At 42.1% G+C, this 15,197-nt stretch overlaps 1 protein-coding gene across 1 annotated transcript in view; it reads left to right on the top strand.

Moving 5' to 3' along the window:
• MEGF10 (multiple EGF like domains 10) overlaps positions 1–15,197 on the top strand; it is a 147,702-nt gene that overhangs the window by 38,977 nt on the left and 93,528 nt on the right. Inside the window, exons 2-4 of the mRNA XM_073344862.1 lie at positions 8,550–8,679; positions 13,739–13,840; positions 14,997–15,097. Of these exons, the coding sequence (XP_073200963.1) occupies positions 8,567–8,679; positions 13,739–13,840; positions 14,997–15,097 (316 nt within the window). The 5' untranslated portion in view covers positions 8,550–8,566. The remainder of the gene's footprint in view (positions 1–8,549; positions 8,680–13,738; positions 13,841–14,996; positions 15,098–15,197) is intronic.

Below are 15,197 nucleotides of genomic sequence, written 5' to 3' on the forward strand. Positions count from 1 at the left end.
CCCTTATTCACATAATTTCTGTGCCAATCTTATCTGAAATATAGATCTTTCTCATTTGCCTAGCTCTCCTCTGCTGGTGTGCACATACCACTGTGTATCATGCTGACCAATATAATCTAATTGTTTTCTTGTACTCCCCATTCTTTCTGTATCCATTTCTTATCTCTTGTCTTATAGTTAGCTTGTGAACTACTTAGAGCAAGGACTGTCTTTTGTTTTGTGTTTGTACAGCTCCTTGCAAAGTGGGGTCCTAGTCCATGGTTAGGTCTGCTAGGTTCTACAGTAATACAAATAATAAACAATAAGAATATTGAATTCTGTCAATAGGAGGAAGTATGGTCTAGTGAAAAGGGCATTGGACTTGGACTCCGGAGACCTGGGCTCCATTCCTGATATAGACTTCCTGTGTGACCTTGTTTAATCTCTTATTCTAATCTGTGCCTTAGTTCCCCATCTGTAAAATGGGGGTGATATTTCACTACCTCAAAGGGGTATTGTGAGGCTAAAATCCTCATTAATCATTAATGATTGTGTAGCACTCAGACATAGTAAGGGGAGCCATTAGAAATAGATAGATGTAGAATTCTGGGATATAGTTTTTATGAGAGATGCTGTGCAAAAGAAAGTTGTTTCACATTATACTCTATTGTGTTTTTTTTAAAGTGAAGTTGGGTCTTATTAAATTGTGGGACTCATGTCAAGGTTCCTCCCCCACTCTGAACTCTAGGGTACAGATGTGGGGACCTGCATGAAAAACCTCCTAAGCTTATCTTTACCAGCTTAGGTCAAAACTTCCCCAAGGTAACAAATATTACCCCCGTTATCCTTGGAATGGCCGCTACCACCACCAAACTAATACTGGTTACTGGGGAAGAGCTGTTTGGACGCGTCCTTCCCCCCAAAATACTTCACAAAACCTTGCACCCCACTTCCTGGACAAGGTTTGGTAAAAAGCCTCACCAATTTGCATAGGTGACCACAGACCCAGACCCTTGGATCTTAAGAACAATGAACAATCCTCCCAACACTTGCACCCCCCCTTTCCTGGGAAATGTTGGATAAAAAGCCTCACCAATTTGCATAGGTGACCACAAACCCAAACCCTTGGATCTGAGAACAATGAAAAAGCATTCAGTGTTTTACAAGAAGACTTTTAATAAAAAATAGAAGTAAATAGAAATAAAGAAATCCCCCCTGTAAAATCAGGATGGTATATATCTTACAGGGTAATTAGATTAAAAAAACATAGAGAACCCCTCTAGGCAAAACCTTAAGTTACAAAAAAGATACACAGACAGAAATAGTTATTCTATTCAGCACAATTCTTTTCTCAGCCATTTAAAGAAATCATAATCTAACACATACCTAGCTAGATTACTTACTAAAAGTTCTAAGGCTCCATTCCTGTTCTGTCCCTGGCCAAGACGACTACAGACAGACACACAAACCCTTTGTTTCTCTCCCTCCTCCCAGCTTTTGAAAGTATCTTGTCTCCTCATTGGTCATTTTGGTCAGGTGCCAGCGAGGTTACCTTTAGCTTCTTAACCCTTTACAGGTGAGAGGAGCTTTCCCCTGGCCAGGAGGGATTTCAAAGGGGTTTACCCTTCCCTTTATATTTATGACACGCCCCCCAAATCTCAGCTAGGGTGAAACACTGGCTGGGATTTCTTCCTGGAGCTCTAGGAAAACAGAGTTAATAAGACACATGCATCTCTAAATATACTACCAAGTACATAAAGACTAACAATATTTTCCGCATCTCAAGGACGATTTTAACCAGTTGATTCTGGGAAACTTTCACGGGAGAGTGCATCAGCCACTTTGTTAGAAGCTCCTGAGATGTGTTGGATGTCGAAATCAAAATCTTGGAGAGCTAAACTCCACCGAAGAAGTTTTCTGTTAGTTTCTTTGACGGTGTGAAGCCACTTTAGTGCAGCATGGTCGGTTTGCAGGTGGAAACGCCGTCCCCAAACATATGGGCGTAGCTTTTCCAGAGCGTAGACAATGGCATAACATTCTTTTTCAGTGACTGACCAGTTGCTTTCCCTCTCAGACAGTTTTTTGCTGAGAAACACTACAGGGTGGAATTCTTGATCAGGTCCTTTCTGCATTAAAACTGCTCCCACACCACGCTCGGATGCATCTGTGGTTACTAGGAACGGTTTGTCAAAGTCTGGGGCCCTTAGTACAGGGTCAGACATGAGTGTCGCTTTAAGCTTGTTAAAGGCCTTCTGACACCTTCCGGTCCACTGAACAGCATTTGGCTGTTTCTTTTTGGTTAGGTCTGTCAGTGGGGCAGCGATTTGGCTGTAGTGCGGTACAAATCGTCTGTAATAACCGGCCAAGCCTAAGAAGGATTGAACCTGTTTCTTTGACTTTGGGACAGGCCACTTTTGGATAGCATCCACTTTGGCCTGTAGGGGGCTGATAGTTCCTTGACCCACCTGGTGTCCAAGGTAAGTCACTCTGTTTAGGCCTATTTGACACTTCTTAGCCTTAACAGTTAGTCCTGCCTCCCTTATGCGCTCAAGGACTTTTTGTAGATGTTCCAGGTGGTCTGCCCAGGAATCCGAAAATATGGCCACGTCGTCAAGGTAGGCGACTGCATATTCTCCTAATCCCGCTAGGAGACCATCTACAAGTCTTTGGAAAGTGGCGGGTGCATTTCGCAGCCCGAAAGGGAGTACATTAAATTCATACAGCCCGAGATGTGTGATGAAGGCTGACCTTTCCTTGGCAGATTCATCTAGCGGTACCTGCCAGTACCCCTTGGTTAAGTCCAAGGTAGAGATGAACTGGGCCCTTCCCAGTTTCTCTAATAGTTCATCTGTGCGTGGCATGGGATAGTTGTCTGGGCGAGTTACAGCATTTAGCTTACGGTAGTCCACGCAAAAACGTATTTCCCCATCTGGTTTGGGAACTAGAACCACTGGAGATGCCCATGCACTTTCAGAGGGGCGGATTACACCCATCTGTAACATATCCTGGATCTCCCGTTCTATAGCAGTTTTAGCTTGAGGAGACACCCGGTAAGGGTGGACCCTAATTGGGTGAGCATTACCTGTGTCAATGGAGTGGTATGCCCGTTCAGTCAGTCCTGGGGTGGCTGAGAACGTTGGCGCGTAGCTAGTGCACAGCTCCTGGATCTGCTGTCGCTGCATACGCCCAAGGGTCATGGAGAGGTTCACCTCTTCCACACCCCCAGCACTTTTCCCTTCGTAATAGACACCTTCAGGCCACTCAGCGTCGTCTCCTCCCTGGGCTGTAAACTGACAAACCTTTAATTCTCTGGAATAAAAGGGCTTTAGAGAATTAATATGGTACACCTTAGGCTTTCGGTTGGAGGTGGGGAATGCTATGAGATAATTAACAGCTCCCAGGCGCTCCTGGACCACGAATGGCCCTTCCCACGATGCTTCCATTTTATGGGCCTGGAGCGCCTTTAAGACCATGACCTGGTCTCCTACTTTGAAGGAACGCTCTCTGGCATGTTTATCATACCAGGCTTTTTGCTCTTTTTGAGCATCCTGTAAGTTTTCTCTAGCAAGGGCTAAAGAGGTTCGGAGGGTGTTTTGTAGGTTGGTTACAAAGTCCAGAATGTTAGTTCCTGGAGAAGGTGTAAATCCCTCCCATTGCTGCTTCACCAACTGCAATGGCCCCTTAACCTCACGGCCATATACAAGTTCAAATGGGGAAAACCCTAAACTGGGATGTGGTACAGCTCTGTAGGCAAAGAGCAACTGCTGCAATACTAGGTCCCAATCATTGGAGTGCTCATTTACGAATTTACGTATCATGGCCCCCAAAGTTCCATTAAACTTCTCCACCATGCTATTTGTTTGATGATGGTAAGGAGTGGCAACCAAGTGATTTACCCCATGAGCTTCCCAAAGGTTTTTCATAGTTCCTGCCAGGAAATTAGTCCCTGCATCTGTGAGGATGTCGGAGGGCCAACCTACCCTGGCAAAAATGTCTGCTAGTGCCTGGCACACACTTTTAGCCCTGGTGTTGCTTAGAGCTACTGCTTCCGGCCATCGGGTGGCAAAATCCATGAAAGTCAGTATGTACTGCTTTCCTCTGGGTGTCTTTTTCGGAAAAGGACCCAGAATATCCACAGCTACTCGCTGAAATGGAACTTCAATGATGGGGAGTGGCTGGAGAGGAGCTTTGACCTGGTCTTGGGGTTTTCCCACTCTTTGGCACACCTCACAAGACTGGACATAGGTAGAAACATCCTTGCCCATTCCCTCCCAGTGGAATGACCCCCCCAAACGGTCTTTGGTCCTGTTCACCCCAGCATGGCCACTAGGGTGATCATGGGCTAAGCTCAAGAGCTTGGCCCGGTATTTAGTTGGAACTACCAACTGTCTCTGAGGATGCCAGTCTTCCTGGTGTCCCCCAGAAAGAGTTTCCTTGTATAAAAGTCCTCTTTCTACAACAAACCTGGATCGATTAGAAGAGCTGAGAGGCGGTGGGTTGCTCCGTGCCGCCGTCCAAGCTCTCTGGAGGCTTTCATCTGCTTCCTGTTCGGTCTGGAACTGTTCCCTTGATGCTGGAGACATCAGTTCCTCATGGGATTGTGGACCTAGGCTTGGTCCCTCTGGAAGCGATATAGGGGATGGAGCTGTTTCTGTTGACTGTGAACCGCTCTCTGCTGGTGCACTATGTTGGGATTCAGGCTCCGGCTGAGCCTCTTGTGTAGGGTTATCGGCTGCTGCCAGTTCAGGTTCGGTGGGGCCCTCTGGTGTTGAGGTTGCAAGTACTGGATTCAGTGCTGACACGGGGTCTGGTGTTGGTTGTTCGGCTGGTTCCGGTTCTGGGACTGGTTCCGTCTGGGTCTCTGGGACTGGATCCACTACTGCTGTTGCAGACATTGGCCTGGGGTCCAGGTCCATCACCTCTGACTGGGTCCTGATAGAAGTTTCCGGAACAGAGCTAGGCCTCACGGCTTGTTTAGCCTGGTTGCGGGTGACCATTCCCACCCTCTTGGCCTGCTTCACATGATTGGCCAAGTCTTCCCCCAACAGCATGGGGATGGGATAATCATCATAGACTGCAAAAGTCCACATTCCTGACCAGCCCTTGTACTGGACAGGCAACTTGGCTGTAGGCAAATTGAAAGAGTTGGACTTGAAGGGTTGAATCGTCACTTGGATCTCTGGGTTGATTAAATTGGGGTCCACTAAGGAAGCATGGATAGCTGACACTTGTGCTCCGGTGTCCCTCCACGCGGTGACCTTCTTCCCGCCCACACTCACAGCTTCCCTCCGCTCCAAGGGTATCTGGGAGGTATCTGGGCCTGTGGACCTCTGGTGTGATTCCGGTGCAATGAACTGTAATCTGTTGGGGTTCTTGGGGCAGTTGGCCTTTACATGCCCCAGCTCGTTACACTTAAAACATCGTCCAGCTGACGGGTCACTGGGATGAGGAGGGTTGCTGGAGAACGGGGTGGTGGGACGATAAGGGGTCTGGAGGGTTCTTTGGGAGGTAGGTGGGGCTTTGGGCGGCCCCCGGTAATAGGGTGTGGTCTGGGGTGGTCCCTTCTGGTCTCCGCTCCAACTGCGACCAGTTTTCTTCTTCTCTGCCACCTCCACCCATCTGGCTCCAATCTCTCCTGCCTCGATTACAGTTTTGGGTTTCCCATCTAGGATGTATCTTTCTATTTCCTCAGGAACACCCTCTAAGAATTGTTCCATTTGCATTAGGAAGGGCAAATTTACTGGAGATTCAACACTTGCTCCTGATATCCAGGCATCCCAATGTTTCACAATGTGGTAGGCATGTCGGGTAAATGACATGTCTGGTTTCCACCTTAGGGCTCTGAACCTCCGACGAGACTGCTCGGGTGTTATCCCCATTCTGACTCTCGCCTTGGATTTAAACAGTTCATACTTGTTCATGTGTTCTTTAGGCATTTCAGCTGCTACCTCAGCTAAGGGTCCACTGAGCTGCGGCCTCAGCTCTACCATGTATTGGTCAGTAGAGATGCTGTACCCAAGGCAGGCCCTTTCGAAGTTTTCTAAGAAGGCCTCAGTATCATCACCTGCCTTGTAGGTGGGGAACTTTCTGGGATGGGAAGTGGTACCTGGAGAAGGATTGCTAGGGTTTGTTGGTATATTCTGCTGGGCCTTTATCCTCTCCATCTCCTCCACATGCTTCCTCTCTTTTTCCTTCTCCTCCTCCACATGCTTCCTTGCCTCCATTTCCCTCTTGTGGGCAGCCTCCTGTACCTCCTTCTCCAGCCGCATGAGTTCTATCTGTCTTTCATGTTCCCTTTGTTTTTCCTCAGCCTGAAATTTGGCTAATTCCAGCTGTAGTCGAGCTGAGGATTTGGTCATTCTAACCTCTCTGTTTTTAACTAACTTTACACCTGAGGTTTAGAAATAAACAAACAAAACTTGGCTGTAAAATTTTGCTGTGCTGGAATAGAATACCTATTCTCTGATAGTGATTGTCAGCCTACAGAAAAAGACAATTCCCTTGTCTCTGCTCTGGGCCCAAATTAAAGCAAAAAACCTCCAACTACTTGGAAACCTGCTTACCCAGCCCAACGAAGAAAAAAAAAAAATTTCTTTTCAAACCTGTGCTCCTTGTAAAACAAAAAAAAAATCAAAATCCTAAAAAAAACCCTGCCACTTTTGTCTCCAGGCAAATGGGTAGAGCACACACCCCCTATTTACTTTTAGGAAGAAAAGAAAAAAAAAAACAAACCTCTGGGTTGGAAGACTGTGAATTTCCCTGCAGGAGTTAAGTACCCTGCCTCCAGGCAAATGAAACCTGCAATTCACAAGATAATCCCCTTTTGTCTCTGCTTGGCCACAAAGCAGAGAGAAACCAAGCTGCTTTCAGTTTCAAAGCTGCCTTCTGGACTTCCTAAAAATTCCTTTTTAAAATCTGTATTTCTAGTTCAAAAAATCTCAACTGGATCTCAAAATGATTTCAGGTTAATCCCACCGCTGCGCCACCATGTCAAGGTTCCTCCCCCACTCTGAACTCTAGGGTACAGATGTGGGGACCTGCATGAAAAACCTCCTAAGCTTATCTTTACCAGCTTAGGTCAAAACTTCCCCAAGGTAACAAATATTACCCCCGTTATCCTTGGAATGGCCGCTACCACCACCAAACTAATACTGGTTACTGGGGAAGAGCTGTTTGGACGCGTCCTTCCCCCCAAAATACTTCACAAAACCTTGCACCCCACTTCCTGGACAAGGTTTGGTAAAAAGCCTCACCAATTTGCATAGGTGACCACAGACCCAGACCCTTGGATCTTAAGAACAATGAACAATCCTCCCAACACTTGCACCCCCCCTTTCCTGGGAAATGTTGGATAAAAAGCCTCACCAATTTGCATAGGTGACCACAAACCCAAACCCTTGGATCTGAGAACAATGAAAAAGCATTCAGTGTTTTACAAGAAGACTTTTAATAAAAAATAGAAGTAAATAGAAATAAAGAAATCCCCCCTGTAAAATCAGGATGGTATATATCTTACAGGGTAATTAGATTAAAAAAACATAGAGAACCCCTCTAGGCAAAACCTTAAGTTACAAAAAAGATACACAGACAGAAATAGTTATTCTATTCAGCACAATTCTTTTCTCAGCCATTTAAAGAAATCATAATCTAACACATACCTAGCTAGATTACTTACTAAAAGTTCTAAGGCTCCATTCCTGTTCTGTCCCTGGCCAAGACGACTACAGACAGACACACAAACCCTTTGTTTCTCTCCCTCCTCCCAGCTTTTGAAAGTATCTTGTCTCCTCATTGGTCATTTTGGTCAGGTGCCAGCGAGGTTACCTTTAGCTTCTTAACCCTTTACAGGTGAGAGGAGCTTTCCCCTGGCCAGGAGGGATTTCAAAGGGGTTTACCCTTCCCTTTATATTTATGACAACTCATCACGCTAAATACTTTGTCCCTAGAGCCGTTCTGTGAACAAGTGCTGTCTGCGCTTTTGGACAATACTCAACTAATTGCATCTTCATTCTGATTGGGAACATCCCTGCTCCTCCAGTCTTCAGTCTTTTCTGAGCTAAAGATGGCAGTTGTTTGAATTTGTGTGTCTGTTCTGTGATATAGACAGATAACCACTAGTATGTAAACTGAGCCCATCTAACACAATTTCACTTGTGACAACACAGGTCTAGGGTGACCAGATAGCAAGTGTGAAAAATTGGGACAGGATGTGGGGGGTAGTAGGTGCCTATATAAGACAAAGCCTCAAATATCGGGGTTGCCCCTATAAACTCTGGTCACCCTACACAGGTCTCCAGAGGTGAAACTATAGTGCATTTGCTCACTCAATGCCATCTAACCCATTCACATTTAATTTCTGATTTTGAATTCTATTAAGGAGAGCCTTATATTCCTACTACGAGGCTGTCACCATGTGTCTTGCTGTTAAATGCCTGCTATCCTATATAATCTGGTTTGGGGCCAGATTCTAACTTGGTGAAACCAATGGACTTTCACCAAGGAAGAATTTGTCTTCCTGTGTTTATAGTTTGAATATTACCTTGACCTAATATAAATCTTTTTTTTTACAGGTCATTTATTTGAAAAGATGGTTATTAATTTGAACTGGCTTGTGTGCTTGCCGGTTGTACTGTTACACTGGATGGGGACAACATTATCCTTGAATCTTGAAGATCCAAATGTGTGTAGCCACTGGGAGAGGTAATATTCCTATTAGCATCATAGACCTGATATATCCTTAGTTGCTTCTGATTATATTTATTATTTATTTTATACAGGGCATTTCACGTGCTTTAAAGTGTTTTATAAAATGATCAAAAATAATGAACTGTGGATCGGATCCTGTAGTTACTACAAGGGCAAAAATGCAAAATTGGGCCATGTATATGTAAAAGGTTTGGTAATTAAATATTCATGGTAAATAGGCCCAATGGCCTGTGATGGGATATTAGATGGGGTAGGATCCGAGTTACCCAGGAAAGAATTTTCTGTAGTATCTGGCTGATGAATCTTGCCCATATGCTCTGGGTTTAGCTGATCGCCATATTTGGGGTCGGGAAGGAATTTTCCTCCAGGGCAGATTGGAAGAGGCCCTGGAGGTTTTTCGCCTTCCTCTGTAGCATGGGGCACGGGTCACTTGCTGGAGGATTCTCTGCTCCTTGAAGTCTTTAAACTACGATTTGAGGACTTTAGTAGCACAGATATAGGTGTGAGGTTTTTTGCAGGAGTGGTGGGTGAAATTCTGTGGCCTGCATTGTGCAAGAGGTCAGACTAGATGATCGTAATGGTCCCTTCTGACCTAAATATCTATGAATCTATGAAAAAAAAAAAGGACTATCTTGCTTTATATTTAAATGCAGTCATCTCTGGGGTAGGATGCAGCATCCATTATAAGGACACCAAAAACACTACACAACCGTACAGGGACAGAAGTTAATAAGAATACCTTATCCAATTAACTCAGCAGGAGAATTTGCATATTCAGAATATAATTAGCCATACTGGAATTGGGCCAAGTATGATTAGGGTGTTTCTTTACTTTTCAGCTTTCCCTGAATCTAAATTAAGACTTGTTGGCTTAATTTTTTGATGAGATTCAGAAATTTAAAATGTACGGCTATAAATTCATTAATCTAGTTAGTCCGTTGCTTTCATAATTTCATGATAATTGCCAGTAGAATGTTCACATTGGGTAAGACAAGATTAAACAATATGCATTTGTTTTCCCTTCTTTTAAAATATGAAAATTATAATAGTGAAACCATGCCTCATGGTCTCATTATCATTAGGTTATTCTTCCAGCATCAGAAGTAAATTGTATTATATATTTAAGTGTTGAGAGTTTTGGCGAGCATTAGTAGAGACACATGCCTTATGGTGATATTTCTACACTTTATGGACTGTTTATCAAAAATGGCCTCTAAGGGCCTGATCCAACAAATGCTCTGAGATTCATGTGGAACATTTCAACTCTCTGGCCTTAAACTCTCACATGCAAGTTAGAATATGCAAAAACTTGTATTAGCTGATATATATCAAGTAGTTAGCTGAATAAATACCCTGTTTCTGAATGCCAAGCATAAAGCCAGAAGCTTGTCTGATAGTACTTTATGTCCGATATGGTGTGGGAGGAGGGGGTTGGGTGGTGCTGTCTTTAGCTCTAGGGATGATTTTGAAGGAAGCCACAAGAGAAATGTAAACAAAAAGAAAAGAATAATCTACTGCAACATTTCTTTAAGATAAATAATCAAAGACTGCAGAAAACAAAGATGTAACAAATCTGCCTAGTGTTTCTAAATCAACTTTCATTCATCCTTCCATTTTCTGGGGCTTAGAGAGTGGGTAGAATGTATAAAAGCACAAATTGAAAATTGCCATAGCATTTATATTCCCATTCAGAACAGACAGCAGGTACATAAGTATAAAAGAGTAACTACCAGCTACCAGTTTATTACTGCTTGTGTCATTGGCATTCCTATACACTTTAAGTAAGAGGCCCGCCCAATAATAAAATCTTCATTACATGTGAACTGAGATCCTAGTAGGAATGAACAGAGCTGGCCCTGTGTAAAATAAGAAGTACAGAGCCCCAGGGAAGTTGAGGTAACCCCCATGACATGTGATTGGACAGGGTATGACAGCTGGATGGATTAGAGTTGTTTGTCTTTAGGAGGATGCAGGAATCAGCAGGGAGTGGGTTCTGGGCACTTGGAAAAGTTAGATTCCCAATGTCCCCTCTCAAGGTAAGTATCACAACAGGAAGGGGAGATTGTAGGTGCTGTCTGAGAATAGATACTGACTGATCAGAGACACCAAATGTATGGGGCCCTATTTGGCCACACACTGGGCACATGTTTGTGGCCAACCTAGGAAATTAGCACCACAGAAGAAAATGTATCCTTCACTTTCATACATTATAATCCCATTACTCAGTGAAAAGTTGATTTATTGCCAGCACAAACAGTCTGGTTAAGAGTTTTCTAAGATTCAATTATTCTTTTCTCCTCTGAAATGTAGATGGATTCCACTTGCTCCAATGGCTTCTCTGCAGGCTTTGAGTCCCAAACCATGTATACTTTCCCACTGGGCTGTACCTGTAGTTTGGCAGGAAACAAAACTTTAAAACTGTATTTTTTGAAAGCCATTTTAAAAAAAATGTGCTTATCTTTAATGTCCTGTACTTTCTAAGCCTGGTTCAGAATACACTTTATCCCCTAAAACTGTTACATGAATTAATTGTTCCACACCCTGTCAGCAATTATCATCCAACATATTCTTAGGATTCCTGTCATTTTAGTATCTAAGCATACCATAACTATAAGTATTCTCTTTATCATCCCTCTAAGGCTTTCCATTCACAGTATTCAAAGTGGATTTCAGGTACAGTTTTTTCAGACATTTCTCTAAAAGTCCTAGCAGATTTTCTCTCTCTATTTTCTCTGGTTGGCCAAGAAACCACATTTTATGGCTCCAGACTTGGCTCTCCAGCTGCTCAGTGAGATTGCTTAAAAGCTTATTTCTTTGATATATCCTCAGGAAAATGTATTACAAATTTCAGTCTCCTGTCTTTATTTCTCCAATTTGGTTCTCACTTGAGACAACTGATTTTTCAGATTTACATTACTTTTCTTTAAACAATCTATTCTTAGTTCCATTTGGTCAGATATATTACCCAGCAGAGCAGTCACTGCCTGCATGCAGAACAATTTTCTTTTTTTAGTGAGGTCTGTGATTTTTTTTCAGTTCGTGTCTTCACTCTGTTCTTTAAAGATGGTTGGTCCACCTCTTAATCAAGCTTGCACTTCCTCATGAGCTTCAATTTTACATATAGTTGTCATTGTTTAACTTTAATATTCATCAGGAAATGTCTCAGTACAAGTGGATCTGTCCATTACACTACTGTGTCTTGTGCTGTATGTTTTTAATGTGGAAAATGCAACATGGTAGACATTTAGAAACTAAACAGAAATCAATTTTATGTTTGGCTATCTGTTAATATCTGCATAATATAGAATTTATTAGGTTGTTAAGATCCAGTCTATGGCAATTAGCTGTTTTTCATTTCATAAAATGATGGACAATGTTAGGATTGGGATTAAGAACATTAAAATATTATGACTGATGCAGATGTTACTCTTTAGTTAACTGTAAGTTCTCTTATTACACTTTTCTCACAATCACCAACAATTCACAGCATAATAGGGCTCAGTCATTTTGCAGAAACTTCTAAATGATTACATTGTTAGTTATCGTTGCCATCCACTTTGAATTATTAAAGTCTTCAATAAATCAGAGTCTAGCAATCACTTTCTTTGATAGACATAACTAATTTCAGGTACAGTTTTCTTGAAAAGAAATATGACCTCCCAAGTTCTGAAAATTTGGCACAAAATGAAAGGCTGTCTTTAAAAAAACAATGCAAACAACAATAACCCTTAGTGGTCTGTATCTTTAATAAACTTGCATGAAAATATTAAGGAAAAAAATAAATGTAGAGCAAAAGCTAAATTGTATGCACTGATATGCTTCTGTTAGGATGGTGATTATTTTATTTTATTTATGTGGTACCAAATTAAGGCCTTAGGACCCAATCCTCCAAGTTATTGAATGTCCATAATTTCCACTAAAATCAATCAAAATTGAGAGTGCTCAACACCTCTCAGGAGCTGGCCCTTTTTCTGCAGAGTGGGTGAATGGTCTTCTGGGGCACATAAGACTCATAATACCTCATAAACTACTTGCTGCTATGAGCTGACCTGTTCATGGCCCCATGTGCAAAAGAGAAACCAAAATAAACCCTTCCATTTCATAGTTCTTAGTAGTGTAGCTACTCATGTCTAGCACTGTAAGAGCAAGATGGGCTGAAGATTGGGATAACCATCCATCTCCTCCCTCAGAGCCTGTTCCACAGGCCATGAAAATATCTACAGTATTAGAGTTATAATTGGTGAATTCCTGCTGTGTTGCTCCCTCCTGGAGAGGAGAAGGCAGTGAGAAAGGAACCTAGATCTGAGGTTCTTTGTACAAAGTAACAAATCTGCAATTTTTGGTTAGGATGGGGACCTTGCCACACTGATAATCACTGCTGAGGGGGGTATTGGCTTGGGGTTGGACGTGTTCCACTTTCCTGGTTTAAGTACTTGAGATGCCTACTCCATAGTTCAGTGTAGTGAGGCAGGGGCCTCATCCTTCTTTTTCCTCCCTGTTCCAAAATACCATCATGATGAGAGAACCTTCCATTCAATGAATCCTGTCCTCTTTTAGCTGTGTTCCATTTTGTAGTTGTTATCCCTGATTGTTAGGCACCCAGGGAAGAACTTGCCACTCCGTTTTACACCTACTTCTGGTAGCACAGTAGAGAAAGCATTGAGTGTGCTAAGTGCTTCCTTGATGCCATTTCCTAAATTTTCATACAGAGTAGTTTGAGCTTGACAGTCATAGACTCTACCCTTAGGAAGGAGACAGTCTTAGTTGATAGTGTAATGTGTAGAGCTGTTTCTTAGGGAGGCTCAAGGAACTTCTCTTCTGCAGGTCTGCATCTGTGAAGGCAAACTTGGATGGAAAAGGACAGCCAAGTTCATCGTCATATATTGTTAAATACTGATATAAATATTTCTAAGGATTATTGGCTCTCCCCCAAAGACCTGAGTATAGTTATCAATTCTAGCTACAGCTAATCTACTGGGATTGATCTTTCTTTGTAAAAAGATTAATACTATGAACATATACTTGCTCAGTAATCTGTTTTCTTTCTCTTCAGTTATTCAGTTACAGTTCAAGAATCATATCCACATCCTTTTGATCAAATTTACTACACCAGCTGTACTGACATACTGAACTGGTTTAAATGCACTCGACACAGGTAATTTATAATTATCAATTCTTTCAAATTGTTCATTTGTTGTAGTAATGTATGAAAGGTATATATTTAATGTGTTAAAAATTGACCGTCGTGTACAGTGTACATCAACAATAGTGAATAAACTGTCTAGCAGTTACAGTTCAGCTCATCTGGAAAATGTTTGTCTAAATCAGTCAATAGTATATGTGTTTATAGCATTTGTCCCTGTCAAGATCACAGGGTCTGTCAACCCATCATATATGTGGTGTGTATCTGATAAGTGGTGATCAGGTTAAAAAAGATTTGTATGATATACCAAAAAATGATACCCCTCCGCTCCTATAAGGAGTAACTGGAGGGAGGTGTAAAATGAGGCATATGACTTGCTGCCCTCTTTGAAGGAAGGGAACATTGCCTTCAGGGGAAAAAAAGGCTTGTTCAAGGAAATCCCTTTCTTATGCATAGTAAAAAAAATAAGGAAGGAATGAGTGACTCAGAACTGGCCTCAGCAGCTGTAAAGTATTCTTTTTCTTCTGCCCAATATGATACACCCATTAGTTATGGTGGTGTTGGGTAACTACTCCTTGAGCATACTGCATGAGATAGTTTAATATTGACAATACGAAATACAAGTGATACAGAGTTCATGGAGATGTTGTACTGACAACATGTGTGTTCTATGTTGCCATTTAGTTGTGCGCTGTTCATTGTTCAGTGTTCATATTAGATCAGGTGTTGTGAGGGTATGTGTACTGTTTCCTTAAATCTGTAGTCAGAAGCCAGGCAAGAGAGAGCTTGGGAAGGTTCTAGGCTGGAACTCTACAGTGAAGAGAGAAAGTGCAGAGAGAAAGGCTTTAGGGATAAAGCTATATTCCTTATTCTAATAAAGTTGCTTGTTTAATGATAAAAAAAAAAGCAACTCTTTCTGTGATTCTTTACCATGCTTAATCTATTTTACTGGCCGCTGAAAAAATAAGGTTTATGATGGTAATATTGGCAGATTTTCAGAATGGAACATTGATATTGTTAAATTTATCAACCAATAAAGCCAAATCTCTGTTTTTGTTTTTCTCTTGTATTATGTATCAACCCGAGATGTTCCTAAATATGCTAAAATAAACATTGTTTTATTTTAAAGCCATTATAATAAATGTAACATCCATTTATTTTTCATTAGAATCAGTTACCGTACTGCCTACAGGCATGGAGAAAAAACAATGTACAGACGGAAATCTCAGTGCTGTCCTGGATTTTATGAAAGCAGGGAAATGTGTGTCCGTAAGTTTAACTTTGTATTGCTTTGAAATTCTGTGTGTTTATCAAAATGCTAGGTTCACTCCCCTTTGGAGGTAGACTTGTGGAACTTGAATTACCAAGG

Source organism: Lepidochelys kempii, chromosome 5, assembly GCF_965140285.1.
Source record: "Lepidochelys kempii isolate rLepKem1 chromosome 5, rLepKem1.hap1, whole genome shotgun sequence".
Lineage (NCBI taxonomy): Eukaryota > Metazoa > Chordata > Testudines > Cheloniidae > Lepidochelys > Lepidochelys kempii.